This window comes from Pogona vitticeps, chromosome 2 (genome assembly GCF_051106095.1).
Source record: "Pogona vitticeps strain Pit_001003342236 chromosome 2, PviZW2.1, whole genome shotgun sequence".
Lineage (NCBI taxonomy): Eukaryota > Metazoa > Chordata > Lepidosauria > Squamata > Agamidae > Pogona > Pogona vitticeps.
In genome coordinates, this window is record NC_135784.1 from 9,771,609 (window position 1) to 9,789,148 (window position 17,540).

General features: G+C 43.6%; 2 protein-coding genes and 1 long non-coding RNA gene across 4 annotated transcripts in view; 1 reads left to right on the forward strand and 2 right to left on the reverse strand.

The window, feature by feature from the left end:
* LOC140703737 (uncharacterized) overlaps positions 1 to 17,540 on the forward strand; it is a 465,058-nt gene that overhangs the window by 264,552 nt on the left and 182,966 nt on the right. The gene's annotated exons all lie outside the window — the stretch shown is intronic.
* LOC140703771 (uncharacterized) overlaps positions 1 to 17,540 on the reverse strand; it is a 54,833-nt gene that overhangs the window by 12,750 nt on the left and 24,543 nt on the right. Inside the window, exon 5 of the mRNA XM_078388001.1 lies at positions 4,351 to 4,686. Within this exon, the coding sequence (XP_078244127.1) occupies positions 4,351 to 4,686 (336 nt within the window). The remainder of the gene's footprint in view (positions 1 to 4,350; positions 4,687 to 17,540) is intronic.
* LOC144587419 (uncharacterized) lies at positions 6,747 to 10,889 on the reverse strand. 2 transcript variants are annotated; one of them, XR_013542574.1, is made up of 2 exons: positions 10,690 to 10,889; positions 6,747 to 8,812 (listed from the first exon to the last, which is right to left on the reverse strand). It is a non-coding gene; the product is annotated as an uncharacterized LOC144587419 (long non-coding RNA). The 2 variants fall into 2 exon arrangements; XR_013542573.1 differs by lacking the exon at positions 6,747 to 8,812 and adding an exon at positions 9,574 to 10,283.

Sequence of the window (17,540 nt, forward strand, 5' to 3'; positions counted from 1 at the left end):
ATTCAGACGATTATCATATACAATATTGTGGGCAAGAATCCCACAGAAGAAATGGAGTAGCCCTCATAGTCAAGAAAACACTGGGAAAATTATATTGAGATACAAACTCATAAATGATAGAATGATTTCAATATGAATCCAAGGCAAACCTTTCAGTTTAATTAATTCTGAAAAGGCTGAAATTGACCAATTCTATGCTCACTGGAAAGACATATCCTTAAACTGGGCCTCCAATATCTTGGCCATCTCATGAGAATAAAAAACTCCCTGGAAAAGACCCTGGTGTTGGGAAAGTGTGAGGGCAAGAGGAGAAGGGGATGGCAGAGGATGAGATGGTTGGACAGCGTCATCGAAGCTATCAAGATGAATTTGACCCAACTCCAGGAGGCAGTAGGGCCTGGCGTGCTCTGGTCCATGGGGTCACGAAGAGTCAGACATGACTAAAGGACTAAAAAACAACATGAACACTTACAACACCTTCTAGAAGTCACACCACAGAAAGATGTTCTTCTCGTTCTAGGGGACTGGAATGCTAAAGTAGGGACTCAAGAGATAAAAGGAACAACAGGTAAGTTTGGCCTTGGAGTTCAAAATGAAGAAAGGCAAAGGACATCATCAGATGGGCAATACCAATATCAGATTGATTACATTCTCTGCAGCCAAAGATGGAGAAGCTCTATAAAGTCAGCAAAAACAAGACCTTGAGCTGGTTGTGGCTCTGATCATCAGCTTCTTATAGCAAAATTCAAGTTTAAACTGACCATAGTAGGAAAAACCATTCGGCTAGTCAGGTATAATACCTTATGAATACACAGTGAAATTGAAGAACAGATTGAAGGAAATCGACTTGGTGGACAGAGTGCCTGAAGAACTATGGATGGAGGCTCGTAATATTGTACACGATGCAGCAACAAAAAACATCCCAAAGAAAAATGCAAGAAAGCAAAGTGGCTGTCCAACGAGGCCTCACAAATAGCAGACAAGAGAAGGGAATTAAAATGCAAGGGAGATAGGGAAAGTTACAGAAAACGGAATGCAGACTTCCAAAGAATAGCAAGGAGCAATAAGAGGGCCTTCTTAAAAGAACAGTGCAAAGAAAGAGAGGAAAATAATAGCATGGTGAAATCTGAGATCTGTTCAAGGAAATTGGAGATATTAAACAAACATTTTGTGCAAAGATAGATATGATAAAGGATAAAAATATTAGGGACTTCACAGAAGCAGAAGACATCAAAAAGAGGTGTCAAGAATATACGGAGGAATTATACCAAAAAGTCTGAATGTCCCAGAAAACCCAGATACTGTACTGTGATTGCTGACCTTCAGCCAGACATCCTGGAGAGGGAAGTCAAGTGGGCCTTAGAGAGTATAGCTAAGAACAAGGCCAGGAATGGCATTACAGTTGAACTATGGAAAATCTTAAAAGATGATGCTGTTAGAGTGCTACACTCAATATGGAAAACTCAGAGGTGGCCAGAGGATTAGAAAAAAACACTCTATATCCCAATCCCAAAGAAAGGCAGTGCCAAAGAATCCTCCAGCTACCATACAATTGCACTCATTTCACACACTAGCAAGGTTATGCTCAAAATTCTTCAAGGCAGGCTTCAGCAGCAGAAGCTGGATTTCGAAGACCAAATTGCTAACATGATCTGGATTATGGAGAAAGCCAGAGAGTTCCAGAAAAACATCTCTTGATACCCTTATGCCTTTTGATCCATAGAGTTTATGATGGAGTATATCCACTCCCAGCCTTGTGGTAATATCCTCTCCTTCTTTTACCTTTCTACCTCCCCAACTTCTGCTGACTTTCTTCTTGATCGTTCCTCAAGATATATTTCTCTTCCCTCCTCTGGTCTTATTCCTTTCTTTTTCTCTTACACCTCTGCTGCTCCTAAGGTTTCTTTACCCGGTGGATCCTTCTTTTCCTCTGATGGACCTTCTGCTACCCTGACTGGAACTTCCACCCGGAACTATCTCTAGCCTCCTGGTGTTCTCTGTGAACCTTCTTGCCTCTCTATCTTCCCATTCTCCCCATGAACGTGTGACTTCTCAAACAGGTCATATGTTGTGTTTCTGGGGCTCCATGAGATTCTCGCTCCTCTTCTCAGGAACGGAAGGCAATCTAGTCAGGATGGGTTCAGCCCGACTTTCTCTCTTATATAGACAGCCAGTGACAAGGTGTTTGAAGCTCATCTGGGTATCTCATAAGAAGTCTTTTCATTGTTGCGGTGATTTCAGGCAATTCCAAACTTGTTAGTTCTGTAGAACTTCATTTATTTAATGTACTAAATTTTAAAAAAAATGTAAGGGATTCGTACAGGCATGAGGAAAAAATTGTAGGTAAAGACCTTCAAATCCAATCATCATACAGTTACGCAAAAACTGCAGGCTTATTTAAAATACATCATTGCACCTTGTAAAAAGAAGGAGGAATTTAAATTTAGATAATAGGGAAAATTTAAGACGTGTTTGAATCTAAAATATGAACATATTTAAACAATGGAGCTCATTATCTAGAAAAACAGAGAATACATCTTAAGAACACTTCAGGCTTCCTAAGAATGCAATAACAAAAAGGAAAAAAAGTTTATCATTTTCAATGAAAGGTATGCAAAAGTATTTAAACATTAAAAATGAATATAAACTAAGTAAAAAAATATTGGTTGTAAGTGTGTTGTTACACAGAAAATTGTGTTTTCACACAGCCATGTATAAAATCCATTGCTGGCTGTAACTGCCTCACGGTTATATTTCTGGTCTTCCAAGGACTTTCACCCGGCATCATTTCTATCGTTTACTGTACACGATGAAAACAAACATCTACACTTCTCCGTTCGTTTCGAATAACAGTTTGTGGAAGATCTCCCCCAATATTTATATTCCTTTGTTCTGCATCAGTCAGAAAAAACAAATCTTCCCAAGGCTTGGGTTTCCCAGCCTCAGAGAAGCTCAGATGTTAAGGATCAAAGGACTTGGTCACCGTCGACCCAGTGCAGTCCAGGGCCCGCAGAGACCAGAGCTTGAAGAACCAAAATTTCCACACCTTCCAACAATCCATGCCACTGCAAAGAAGTATACTGTCAATACACGTACCGTATTTGCCGGGGTATAAGGCGACTTGGCATATAAGATGACCCCCGAACATTTCCATTTAAAATGTAGAGCTTGTTTTATATACTTGCCGTATAAGACTACCCTCTCTTCTGCATGCGTGATTCTGCTTTGGCTGCATCATTGGGAGAGTTCGTTTTGCCGCTTTTGGTTCCTTTTGCTGGGAGAGAGCGAGGGTTTGCTAGAAGGACAGCATCAGTGCTGAACAGCTGACTTTCATAACCAACAGAGAGGCGGCAGCCATTTTGGAGAGGCGGCACCCATTTTGTGAGGCAGCAGCCGTGTGGTCACAGCTCAAAATGGCTGCCACCTCTCTGCTGGTTCCCGACAGTCAGCTGTTCAGCTGTTCAGTCCCACTGTTCCCAGGCTACCAAGGAGAAGCGGGGCTCGGTCTACTCGGTCTTACTACCAGGTAAGTGACTTCGCTGTGAGAGAGCGAGGGTTTGGTGGAAGTGCACCCGGCGTATAAGATGAGTCCCCCACTTGGAGGCATGTATTTCAGGGCAAAAAAGTCATCTTGTACACCGGCATATACCGTAGTTCTTCATAAATAATACAATATATATTTTTGTTCACAAAAAATAGAGAAAACAAAGGCATTGGTACTCTCTCTAAAACTCAATTACTATTATTAATTATGAGGGTAAAGCCTTCTAATACAAAAGACAGCTTCCATCTCTTCACTACTTGCTTTTCTTTCATCAGTTAGCTTTAGAACATCCACACTTTTCTCTTTTTACACTAATTTTGTAAGAGCTTCTGTAGGAAAATATATGCTTATTCTCATTTTTATACAACACATGGTTCCTTGTCTATGTTCTGACATCTCTATGTCAATTAACGACATAAGTAAAACAGATCACAAGTGGTACTTCAAAATGCACTCAATGTATTGTCTTTTCTCTCTGTTTAGCCTTACATCGGTATTTGGTTGTTTATGCTTTCCAGTCAAAACTAGCACAATCCTCAATCAGCTCCTTAAAGCTTAACATATAAGAAGCTGTGACTAAAGCTATTTGTACGTTCCATGCATTTATGTAATTTCTCCCCAGTGAGAGTTCTTTGACGTGACCTAAGGTGATCACTGCGACTAAATCCCTTTCTAAATTCCATGCATTTATAAGGTTTCTCCCCAATGAGTCCTTTTATGTAACCTAAGTTCACTACTGCGATTAAAGCACTTTCTACTCCATGCATTTATGTGGTTTCTCCCCAGTGTGAGTTCTTTCATGTGACCTAAGGTTAGCACTTTGACTAAAGCTCTTTCCACATTCCATGCACTTATGTGGTTTCTCTCCAGTGTGAGTTCTTTCATGTGACCTAAGGTTAGCACTTTGACTAAAGCTCTTTCCACATTCCATGCACTTATGTGGTTTCTCCCCAGTGTGAGTTCTTTCATGTGACCTAAGGTTAGCACTTTGACTAAAGCTCTTTCCACATTCCATGCATTTATGTGGTTTCTCTCCAGTGTGAGTCCTTTGATGTAACCGAAGGCCACCATTCCAACTAAAGCTCTTTCCACATTCCATGCATTTATAAGGTTTCACACCAGTGTGAGTCCTTTGATGTAACCTAAGTTCACCACTGCTACTATAGCTCTTTTGACATTCCATGCATTTATATGGTTTCTCCCCAGAATGAGTCCTTTCATGTGATCTAAGGTGACCAGTATGACTAAACCTCTTTCCACACTCCATGCATTTATAAGGTTTCTCCCCAGTGTGAATCCTTTGATGTAACTTAAGTTGACCACTCTGACTAAAGCTCTTTCCACATTCCATGCATTTATGTGGTTTCTCCCCAGTGTGAGTCCTTTGATGCAACCTTAGGGCACTACTCTGACTAAAGCTCTTTCCACATTCCATGCATTTATGTGGTTTCTCCCCAGTGTGAGTCCTTTGATGCAACCTTAGGGCACCACTGCGACTAAAGCTCTTTCCACATTCCATGCATTTATGTGGTTTCTCCCCAGTGTGAGTCCTTTGATGTAACCTAAGTTCGCCAATGCTACTATACCTCTTTCCACATTCCATGCATTTATAAGGTTTCTCCCCAGTGTGAATCCTTTGATGTAACTTAAGTTGACCACTCTGACTAAAGCTCTTTCCACATTCCATGCATTTATGTGGTTTCTCCCCAGTGTGAGTCCTTTGATGCAACCTTAGGGCACCACTGCGACTAAAGCTCTTTCCACATTCCATGCATTTATGTGGTTTCTCTCCAGTGTGAGTCCTTTGATGTAACTTAAGTTGACCACTCTGACTAAAGCTCTTTCCACATTCCATGCATTTATGTGGTTTCTCCCCAGTGTGAGTCCTTTGATGCAACCTTAGGGCACCACTGCGACTAAAGCTCTTTCCACATTCCATGCATTTATGTGGTTTCTCTCCAGTGTGAGTCCTTTGATGTAATTTAAGGTGACCACTCTGACTAAAGCTCTTTCCACATTCCAAGCATTCATGTGGTTTCTCTCCAGTGTGAGTCCTTTGATGTAACTTAAGGTTACCACTCTGAATAAAGCTCTTTCCACATTCCATGCATTTATGTGGTTTCTCTCCAGTGTGAGTCCTTTGATGTAACTTAAGCTGACCACTCTCAATAAAGCTCTTTCCACATTCCATGCATTTATGTGGTTTCTCTCCAGTGTGGGTCCTTTGATGTAATTTAAGGTGACCACTCTGAATAAAGCTCTTTCCACATTCCATGCATTTATGTGGTTTCTCCCCAGTGTGGGTTCTTTCATGTTTCCTAAAGTCACCACTGTGACTAAAGCTCTTTCCACATTCTGTACATGGATACAGTTTCTCCCCTGCATGTTTTCTTTGAAGTCTACTGAGGTGAAAAGCATTTACATGGTTTGTTCCCTGCGTCACTCCTTTCATGGAAAGTCCATGCCTGCCCATTCTGATTTTGAATTCTATGTTTTCTTGCTTGCTTTTCAGTTCCTGTCCGGTTTGGCCCCGAAGTTGCTGGGCAATTTTTCTTCTCCTGTTCATCATCTGGTAGATTAGAAAAAGAAGAGAAACAACCACTTTCAAAATCTGCAGGAATAAGGAATGTGTGCAGTATCCGCCTGGGTCACGGAGGATGAAGGAAAGACAGACAAAAAGGTGAGGGAAGCGAACCGGGGAGGGGATGAGGCCGGAGCGGAGATTCTTCCTTTGGGCTTGAGGTTGGAAGGACTCTTCACTGAGGGACCATTTGGATGGAGGAGTCATGAAGGGGCGAATCAGTTCCACACCCAAATAAGTAAATTAAATTCAAAGTATATTAACTTCTCAAATTCCCCCCAATGATTGTATTTAAATTTTCAAAAAATTACAAAGGAATTTCTCAAAAATCATTAAAGGGGAATCAAATAATTAAAGGACTGTTTAGCAAATGTCAGAGTATAAAATTTACAGGCCTGAGCAGAACAAATGGATCAATGAGCAGCCATGATGTTCAGTTGTGTCAAAATGCTGAATCACAGTGACTCAGGCGGGCTGGCTCAAAGATGATGCAACATATGTGCTGACTGGATACAGCCACATGCATTAGTGCAGTGGTTCTTAACCTTTTTGAAAGAAATGCCCCCTTGAGCCATTGAGGAAATTATCATCACCCCCCTCCCCGCGGTGATGATATCTTTCTTATTTTTATTTATTTATTTATTTATTTATTTATTTATTTATTTATTTATTTATTTATTTATTTATTTATTTATTTATTTATTTATTTATGACACTTAAATTCAATGACCCCTGAAAACAAAATTCAATTCCAAGAAAATGAAATGCCCCCAAAAAGTAACATTTAATGATTTAGTTGCAAGCGAATTTTAAGACCCAAAAAGAAATATGAAAAGGGCATAAAAACAAACCACAATACAGGAACTAAAAATTTCAAGACAAAAACGCTGAAACTAAATTAAGATTGGAGGCAAATATATATTCATGCACACTGTAAAAAGGCTGCAGCTATCTTCGCAGGTTTGGCCTGCTCCAGTGCCCCCCTACCGCCCCCCTTCTGCTCCAGCGCCCCCACGCCGCCCCTTTTCGTTCTACCGCCCCCCTGAAAAATGAAATCGCCCCCTGGGGGGCATTATCGCCCACGTTAAGAACCACTGCATTAGTGTATATATGTGGTCTGTGCAGAGAAGATCTATTCCTGCTATTCTGATGAATTCATGGTGTCATGCTGTCACTCTGTAAATTTGTAAATATCCTGTAAATACACGTCTGGTGGTGGAAAAAGCTGATCGTGTCTGAGTGAGTCATTTCTGCGTGTTCACGCACTAATAAAAAATGAAGATGCCAGCCACAGAGACTGGCGAACATCAGGAAGAACAACCTTTAGAACACAGCCAAAGAGCCCCAAAAACCCAGAACAACCATTAGAGCCCGGCCGTGAAAGCCTTCGCGAATAGAAAAAATGAATAACAAGAGGGGGAGAAAGGACAGTGTTAGAAAAGAAGAGTAAAAGTGGATGAATGTGATGCAGCGAGATTATTGGACTGGAGAACGGGGAAAGAGCAGTGGTCAATGCCGGGAATGGACAACGTCTGCAGAAATTATGATTCAGAGGGAGAAGTGAAAGGACAGGTCCATGAAAGGGATGGGATGTACAGCTTATAAATGCTGTTACAGGTAGAGAATCAGGAGGACGTTCTAAAAACAGGATAGGCAGCAAAGATGGTCAGAGAAATGGGTACTGAGGTAATAGAATCTTTGAAATGCAGAGCTAGAAGGGAAGTCAACGCCCAACCTCTGGCTCCAGAGTTAGATACCTAAAGCAATATGTATGGAAAGAGGGGAGGGAAGAATTTGATAAACCCCATTTGTAAGAATAAAAGCAATAATGTATGCATTGAAATTGAGAAGGTATTTGACCCCAGCAAAATTAAATATTACAAATTCTGAATGCTGAATTTCTGTCTTCTTCAGGCAGCAGAACAGGAGAAACAGAAAGGTAGCCAACAAAGAAACCACCCCTACAGGCAGACAGGTAGGTAGGCAAAGCTCCAGCATAAAAGCTCCCACCGTCCTAGTGAGGAGGGGGCAACAGCAGGGCACCAGAGAGCAACAGGACCTTCTTCCTGCTCACAAATAGTGATGAAAGCAGCAGCATACAAGAATGTATTCCACCCACAATTTATTTAATTTTCTTTTTACTCTATCTTTCTCCTTTAAAAGCACCCAAGGCCGCTGTGACGGACAGGTCAGTGACCACTCCTGTCCATCACAATGAAACCCTGATTCAGGAGCCAATGGCTGTACAGAAGAGGCAGAACTAAGGAAATATAAGGAGTATGGATGACAGTTAAAGAGCACTAAGAGAGAATTTCAGTTAGGGATCAGTTAAGAGTTTCAGTTAGGGATGAGTTAGGAACTTCAGTTAGAGAGAAGTTTAGGCAGTTAGGACCAGTCTTGTGTTAGAGAAGAATAGAGAGATAGAGGATCAGATATGAAATGAATAAATACATAGATTAACATGATTCTATCTAAGCAAATATGTTATAAAAGCACAGTTGATTAATAAAATAAGACAATCCATGATTTACTTTACATGATTTACTTATGAACACTTTGATAAACATTGTTTTATTGAATAACACGGATTGAAGAGTTCTATTTGAAAGAGTGAGGAGAAACCCTCTGGTGGCAGCGGAAAAGGGTTGGAAAAAATAAATGTCATTTTCCAAAAGTGAACCCGGGTTCTGTGGAGAAACAAACAGGGGAGCGGGTGCATGACAGCGGCTTATATAAATCATCAAATCACAAGGTTTAAAAGTTAAAAACAGGAAGCCTAGAAATCTTAAAAAGAATCAACGCAAGCCTACACTAAAAATGTTAAACAAAATCAACATCTTGAAAACACAAGACACACTGTGATGTAGTGCACCAAGGCTTGCACCAGGCCCTCTGTTGTCACGAGACCGTTCCTTATTTCTGGCACTTTAAGTATCCTAACACAGGGGTCATCTCCAAAGGCGTTCCTCGGCCTCAGTGCCCTCCATGCTAAGTGCCCTGTGTCGTGGGGTTGCCAACCCACGGTGGGCAGAGTTCAGGTCTCAGGACTTTTCTCGCCTGTTGTCTTCCAACCCCCAACCTTGCTTAGGCTTCCCTCTCCCCATTGAGCTCACTCCAAATCTCACAGGGGCTTGGAGGGGCAGCAACCAAGGGAGGAGGTCTTGGTGTTATGTGTCCCTGCCATAAAATAAAGCATTTCACATTCAATTGGTCTGGAATGGACCCTTCAGAGCCATTGACTCTGCAAAAGACCGGCCGGGAGAGGAAACGTCCCAGGAGAGGCCCCGCTTGACGATTACCCCGTTTAATGATGAATCTCCTTCACGATGATGTTTTTGCGATCGCAAAAGCAATCACAAAACGATGTTTGAATGGTTTTTTTTCACTTACCGATGATTGGTTCATCGCTAAGCGGGGCACGAATGTATACAAAAGACAAAATAGAAGGTTTTTATTCAGAACAAATGACATTTGATAAGCTTTTATTAGGTTAAAAAGGTAAAATAGTTAAGAAAATGTATAATTATCTGTTAGAAATCAAAATGCAAGATGAAATGGTTAAAGAATTATGATTAAGTGGGCACAAAACATAGGCCAGAATATTGATATTGATCAATGGCTGAAAATATGGCAAAATAATATAAAGCTTACAAGATCGGTTAATTTTAAAGAAAATATATATATAAGATGTTTTATAGGTGGCATATGACTCCAGAAAAAATGTTGGAGATGTATACAGATGAACCAAATATGTGTTGGAAATGTGAAGCACATCTGGGAAGCTATTATCATATGTGGTGGTCATGTAGAGTAGCGAAACAGTATTGGAAAAGAATTGTTGCTTTGTAAGGTTCCATTAACCCCAGAACTGTTTTTATTGAGTATGATACCTGATAATATAGATAAGGCAGAGAAGTATATAGTTATATACATAGTCACTGCAGCTAGAATTCTTTATGCCAAAAACTGGAAAAGTCCGACGGTACTGAAACAAGATCTTATAAAGAAGATACGGGAAACAGCGGAAATGGACGTTTTATCAGAAGTGATGAAGGACTGTCCTCTACAAAAGGCAACTGAAAGATAGGACTTATTCTACAAATGGTTTGAGTCATCGGACTTCGCTTGAAGAACATGCATTAAAATGAGAACTTAAATCTGGAAGGCAGAAAATAGTAAAAAGAGCAATTTGGAATTTTGATATGGCAATATGTACAGAATGGATGTTAGTATGACATTGTTTCTCCTCTTCCCCTTAACCACAATGAAATATTTTTTAAAAAAGAGGACCTGCCCTTGGCGAGCATGTGCTCGGGGTGAACAGGACCGAGATTTCTTCAAAACAAAACAAAACAAAACAAACACACCTAAATAAGATGAAAGAAAACCATACCCCCGAAACATCACCACTTTGCACATATTCATATAGGAAGTGTGGTGTCATGGATGGAGTACCAGACTGGAAAGCAGGAGACCTGGATTCAAATCCCTGCTGGGCCAGGGAAACTGAGAGGAGAGAGTGTGTGGCAAGGCTACTTAAGCCACCTCTTGAAATCTCACTTACCTTGCAAATGTTGGAAAGATATGAGGTTTGGTTCTTCGTTTTTGGTCCCAAGAAAAGCAAAGAGACATCAGCTCAGTCTCGCCCCTTCCTAGGAGAAAAGAAAAAATAGAAAAGATCAGCCTGGAGGTTTTACAGATAAAGCAAACAAAAAACATTACCTTCCAGGATCTGCCTTTGTCATGTTTCTATTGAACGGCCCTACATACCTTCTCTCTCCTTCAGGGAGCAGAACAGGAGAAACAGAAAGGCAGCCGACAATGAAATCAACCCCACTGGCAGGCAGGCAGGCAGGCAGGCAGGCAAGGTTCCAGGATAAAAGCTCCCACCGTCCCAGTGAGGAGGGGGCAACAGCAGGGAACGAGAGAGCAACAGGACCTTCTTCCTGCTGAGACATGCGATGAAAGCAGCAGCATACAAGAGTGTATTTCACCCACAATTTATTTAAAATATTTTTAATCCGCCTTTCTCCTTTTAAAAGGACCCAAGGTGGCTTATGTAAATGTTTAAAACACAATATTTAGAAGTTAAAAACAGCAAGTCTAGAAATCTTAAGAATCAACCCAAACCTACTCTAAAATGGTAAACAAAATCAACATCTCGAAAACACAAAACACAGTGTGATGTACTGCACCGAGGTTTGCACGAGGCTCTCTGTTGTCGTGAGACCGTTTGTTATTTCTGTCACATCAGGGATTCTAACACAGGGGGGGGGGTCTCCAAAGGGGCTCCTCGGCCTCCGTGCCCTCCGTGCCAAGTGCCCTGTGTTGTGGGGTTGCCAGCCCAAGTTCAGGTCTCAGGACTTTTCTTGCCTGCTGTCTTCCAACCCCCAACCTTGTTTAGGCTTCGCTCTCCCCATTGAGCTCTGCCAAACTCACAGGGGCTTGGAAGGGGGGCAACCGAGGGTGGGGCGTCTTGGTGTTGGTTCCCCCTGCTGTAAAACAAAGTGTTTCACGATCAATTCAGAGCCATTCACTCTGCAAAAGACCCGCCAGGAGAGGGAGTGTCCCAGAAGGAGAGGCTGTGTTGCTTTCCAGTCCTTCTTTCCTCCAGCCCTCCATGTGGAAGGACAGGAACTCCTTCGGCCTCTTTCCAAAGCCCACTTTGCCTCACCCCATGGAGGGCCACGAATTGGAGGCAGGAAGGGGAACCCCTAGGAAGAGGGGCAGGTCTTTTGTACAGTGAATGGCCCTGAATTGTGCCTTCAGGATCCAAAGACCAGAACAGTTTTGGCCCTGCGGGAAGAACAAATTCCAAGAACGGTCCTGGGGAGATCTCCCCCTTCAGCCTCCGCTAGGAAACCTCCCACGGAGGAAAGTCCACCACTTTCTCTCTCCTGCTTGCCTTTCAGAAAAAAACAGTCTGTGTTCGCAAGTAACAACACAACAAGGAAGCCGCCAAGTGGGGTGGTGGTGGTGGTGAGGTGTGGGGGAGGAGTCATCCTGCAGTTGATCCTCAGCTCAGGATCTAGTCTTGAGGGGGATCTGGTTAGCCCTCCTCTCTGCCAGATCATCCAGGAAAAGAGAAACACGCAGAGAGAGAAGCCCGGGCGCACACACAGATATATCGCGCATGTGTGCAAAAGTGCAAGAGGTCCAGCAGATGTTCCCCCTCGCAGGGAAAGTTCAGGGAGGAAACCCCACCCTCACAAACCCCATTGCTCCTGCCCGCCCCCCCCAAGTCCTCCACCTCCCGCCTGTCGCCCCCCCCCATCGCAGCCCCCTTTGCCTCTCCAGCCCCACCTGGGACTTTTGTCCTTTTAAGGGAGGGGAGGGGGTTGTCCTCCGTCATTAGAAGGAACGGGGGGGGGGAGATGGAAGGGAAGTTACTTTCTCTCCCGTTCCTTTGTTCGCAGGATTCAAGGGAAGGCAGGGTCTCCTTACCCCCCCCTCCCGACACACAAAAACACACACGCACTCGATGAAGCCCTAGAGAGCCTTGCAGGGAGTTTTGGTCTCCCTGCCTCTGGGGGGGTGGGATCTGGGCTCCCGAGATCCTCTCTCCCCCTTTGAATCCCCCTCCCCCTCCCGAGGTGGAGACCCAGAAGGAAAAACTGCCTTGCACGAAGGTCGAGCAGCACAAACCACAACCGGGCACCACCCACAATGCCCGGAGAAGCCGTTCCCCCCCCCCCCCGAGACTGGCGGGGATGCGGCCATCTCACCCCCCCCATGCAATCCTCACCCCAACCTGCCCCCCTCCAGCGCCCACCTCCGTCCAGGTCCCGATCCGGGAGGCGCCCCAAAAGCCCCGCTTCTCTCCTCCAGGCGCCTTTCTTCTTGGGCCAAAGGGGAAGAGGCAGGCGCAGCGATCCCTGCTTCTTCCGGCTCCTGTTCAAAGGGCGTGCAGGGGAGGGGCTCTTCCTTCGCCTTCGTAGCTCTATGTTCCTCCTCTTCCCCCTCCTGCACGAACGAGGGGGGGGAGAGAATGTAGAAACAAGGCCGGGCGAAGCGGGGGGGCTTGAAAGGCAGGAAGGCTCCAAAGAGGGAAATGGCGGAGTGGAGAGGTTCTCACAGCTGCCCAAGGAAAGACTCGACCGACACAGACTCTTCTAATTTCTAACACTCTTTCTGCCAGTTTTGAAGTGCCATCTATAGAACATCCTTAAAACATTTTGTCACAAATTTACTGATTTAATTCCTCTGTAATTATTATTCCACATTAGAATCCAATAACATATGTCTAAATTATTGCCAAGATTTTGTATCCCTTCCATCATCACTGCTTCCACTCATCTCTGAATTCTCTTCTAATAAACAATTATACATTTTTGAAAAATCTCATGAGTATAAATCCACAGCTCATCCACCTGGGCCTTCCTCCCATAAAAGCCAATCATTTTATCTTTCTTCAATCTTGATTCTAAAATTTTTTTTTCCTGCTATTCCCGCTGCTCTGGTAAAATGGTCTTCATTCTGAATATTCCATTCCACATCCTCTTTAAATCATGAAGTTACCACCTTAATTTCTAACGTCTGGGCTTTAATCTGATTCTTAAATTCATTGACAATGTTCATTTGGAACTCCTGTATATAGTTGTAAAAGAATCTTGATTGACTTGTACAATGACTAAAGGCTGTCGTTTCTGTTTCTTCGGTATAGATTTATTTTAAGGTAACACTTTCCACTGAGAAATAAGCAATTCAGCTTTTAGCAAGTTCAGATACTTTGATACCACTTCTTATAAATCCGGCAGTTTCGTCTCTGCTTCCGTTTTCTCTCCAGTTAACACCACCTCCACCAAATCCATTTTTTCCTTTCCTGTACTCCAAATTCAGTCAAGATCCACAAAACAGGAAAACTATTGGTCAGTCAGTCTTTGTGTTAAATGGGTCAGTCCAGGTCCAAACTCCCTCTTAACACATCCAAGTGTACAGTCAACCCTCGACTTACAAACGGCCCTAGTTACAAACATTTCAACGTAAAAACCGCTGATAGAAAAAAATATTGACTCGACTTCCAAACTTAGATTTGAGTTACGAACCGAAAAAACTGTGCGGGAGGTGGGGAAAGAGCAAAATCTCAACATTCAGTTAACCGTTGGCCAGTGAAGAGGGTGCGTGACTGCTTCCTCCCTCTTCCCAGTGCTTTGAGAGAGGATTTGGAGGCAGTCTTCAGACTGCCTGGTACTGCCTGGTACAGTGCTGTACGGACTGTGTTTTTATTCTTTGGCTTTTTAAAAAATTTCGATTTTTTGATTTTTAAAGACGTTCCCTCCCTCCTTTGCTGCTTCCTTGTTTCCCCAAAAGGTGCTTGTATTGGCTTGTCTTGATTGAAAAGGTACTTTTCAAAGTGACCTGTTGTCTGAAAGGTGCTTGGTTTTTCCCAGAAGGTGCTTGTCTTGGCTGAAAAGGTGCTTTTCAAGGTGTTCTGTTCCCTCCTTCCCTCCCTCTCCCCCCCCCTTTTTTAAAGACCTAAGTCATCTTAGGTTAAAAGGAAAAAAAGGGAAAAAAACTGCCCCTAGTGGTAGGAAAAGATTAACCGGCTTTGCATTAGTTCCTATGGGAACTAATGATTCGAATTACAAACCACCCCTCGACCTAAGAACCAAAAACAGCTGGAATGGATTAATTGGTTTTCAATGAATTCCTGTGGGAAATGCTGATTTGACGTACGAACTTTTCGACTTACAAACTTCCTTCTGGGATGGATTAAGTTTGTAAATCGAGGGTTGGTTGTAAATCTTAATTTGGTCGGGGCAGTTTTAATTTATAATCCACCATTCACAGATCACAGCAAAGCCGCTTGAGGGGTCCCCCTTTTTGTATATCAACACCCAAAATTCTCCCGAAGTGCGTCTGTTAAACACTCCCTTTAAGAACTCAAGTTGTCTTAGGTGAAGGTAAAGGTTCCCCTTGACAATTTTTTTCTCCAGTCGTGTTTGACTCTAGGGGGCGGTGCTCATCCCCGTTTCCAAGCCATAGAGCCAGCGTTTTGTCTGAAGACAATCTTCCGTGGTCACATGGCCACTGCGACTTAGACACGGAACGCTGTTACCTTCCCACCGAGGTGGTCCCTATTGATCTACTTGCATTTGCATGCTTTCGAACCGCTAGGTTGGCGGGAGCAGGGACAAGCGACGGGCTCTCACTCTGTCGCATGGATTTGATCTTACAACTGCTTGGTCTTCTGACCCTGCAGCACAGAGGCTTCTGCGGTTTAGCCCACAGCGCCACCACGTCCCTAATTGTCTTAAACCTATTCTATTATGGGTCTCTATATGCCATTGAGGGAGGACAGGGGGATGAGAAATAGATTTCCTTCCATGTATTTTAACTTTCTTTTCTCTTTAGAGTGTGATGCAGTTAAAAATCAGTCCATTTTTCAGAGATACAATAACAAAATCATTTAGAAAATAAAGTTCTTCCTTTGATTTCAAAGAGAGATTGAGTAACAACTATTTTGTCTCTGAATTGCCCCAATTTAGCTGGCTTTTATTCTTGTTTTTTTTAATTTTGTTTTCTCTATTTCTCCTCTGCTACTTTGTTAATTTCTTCTCTGCTTTTAAGTCAGCAGGCTCAGTTTGAGCTGTGCTTGCTGATGAGAAATAAAAGGTCAGTTACTGACAGTTCATGTAGACATGCAAGAATTTTCTTCACATTTCCCACCTTGGCAAGGTTAGGCAGCTAATTCACCAGAAATGGCGTCTCCCGGGCCAGATGCTCTGAGAAAGGAAACTCTCACAGATTGTTGTCCGAATTCTGAGTTTTTCCAGCTCTCCTTCATTACAAGCCCTACTCTCCTGTAGAACCTGCCTCCCCCTTCCACTGCTGGGCGTCTGCTGATCCAAAGTTTACACAGCGGTGACCAGAGCCCTGGGATTCCCTCTGCTCTAGTTGCTGTCACGTTGCCTCCCCAGAATTGAGATACTAAAGGCCTCCACCTCTCTTTTTTTGTAAATAAATTCTAACTGAATGACAATATCAAAACCTTGACTGTCTCTTCCTTCATGATCCTCGTCAGCCCAGCACAGACCTCTAGGGTTTGGCTCATGAAACTTAAGGCAGTCGAGTCCTGGCCACTGGACTTCTTATCCACGGAATGAGGAGGATGTCCAGTGGCCAGGAGTCACCTGTCTGAGAACCTCACTTGGGGGATGGAGAATCTTCCTAGATTAATGGGGTCTGGACCGTGACAGGGTGCACGACCCGGGTGGGGGCTCAAATTGGTCTTGCAAGGGGGAGACCCGGTCTGGTCCCAAAGGGAGCAGCTGTGAAGAAGGGACAATAGGCTTCTGATTAAGGAAGAAAACAAGCTTCTTTTTCATGACTATAGAAAGAGTTGGTATCCTTAGCCCAGAGTCTCCGGTTGGCTAGGCAGCTCCACAACTGTGGATCGGTATTTGCTGCTGCCTGTTTTATGAAACCAGGAAACACAGTCCAAGGAAACGTGCTCTGATGTCTTTTATCTGAAAGTCTGTTACCCAAGGGGTTGGGGTGACCATCCAGGATAAAGATTTGGGGAAGCTTCAGACGGTGGTGGAGAAGTCACCTCTTTCATGGAAGTCCCCCCGCTCAACGCGGAGTCTAAAGGTCTCCCTGTCATGGATGCTGGAGCAGCAGCTTCTTCCTACCAATGGGAAGGGGGTTGGACTAGATGACCTTTGGATTCCTTGTCGGTTCTCCAGTTGGTGGTTCCCAACCTTGGGGAACCCGGCAGTTCCTGGATGGCACTTCCCAGAAAACCAGGCCAGCAGACGTGGTCCAGAAGGCTTGTGGGAATTTTGGTCCAAGAACACCCGGGCCACCCAAGGTGGGGGGCGGGATACCCACTGCTAATGAGGAACAGCCTGTCTCTTCAAACCTCCAAGACCTACTTGAATGTCCCCTTCCATTCAACCTAAGATAGGGCTGACTGTGTGAATGTCAGTTCCTTTTGGGATTCCTCGGACCTTCATCCTTGGATATCAGAGGCATGAAAGATAAAACGTTTGCACAAGATTTATGAGTTAGTTGTTTAAAATGCTTAGTGCTACCCTCAGTGTTTTACCACATCATAATATATAAGAATATAAAATCCCATTCACAGATTGCTGCCTTGTTGTGCCGAAAGGGTTTGAGTAATTCAGAGAAGCTATGGGATATGCCATGCAGGGAAACGCAAGACGGACAGCTCATAGTGGAGAGTTCTGACTAAATGCGATCTACCTGGAGCAGGAACTGGCAAGCCAATCCAGTATCTTTGCCAAGAAAAACCCATGAGCTGAAAAAAAAGGCTAAAATATGACACTGGAAGATGGGCCCCTGAGATAGGAAGGTGTCCAACATGCTACTGAGGAAGAGAAGAGGACAAATACAAGTGGTTGAGCCAAAGCTAAAAGGACGCTCAGCTGCAGACGTGTCTGGAAATGAAAG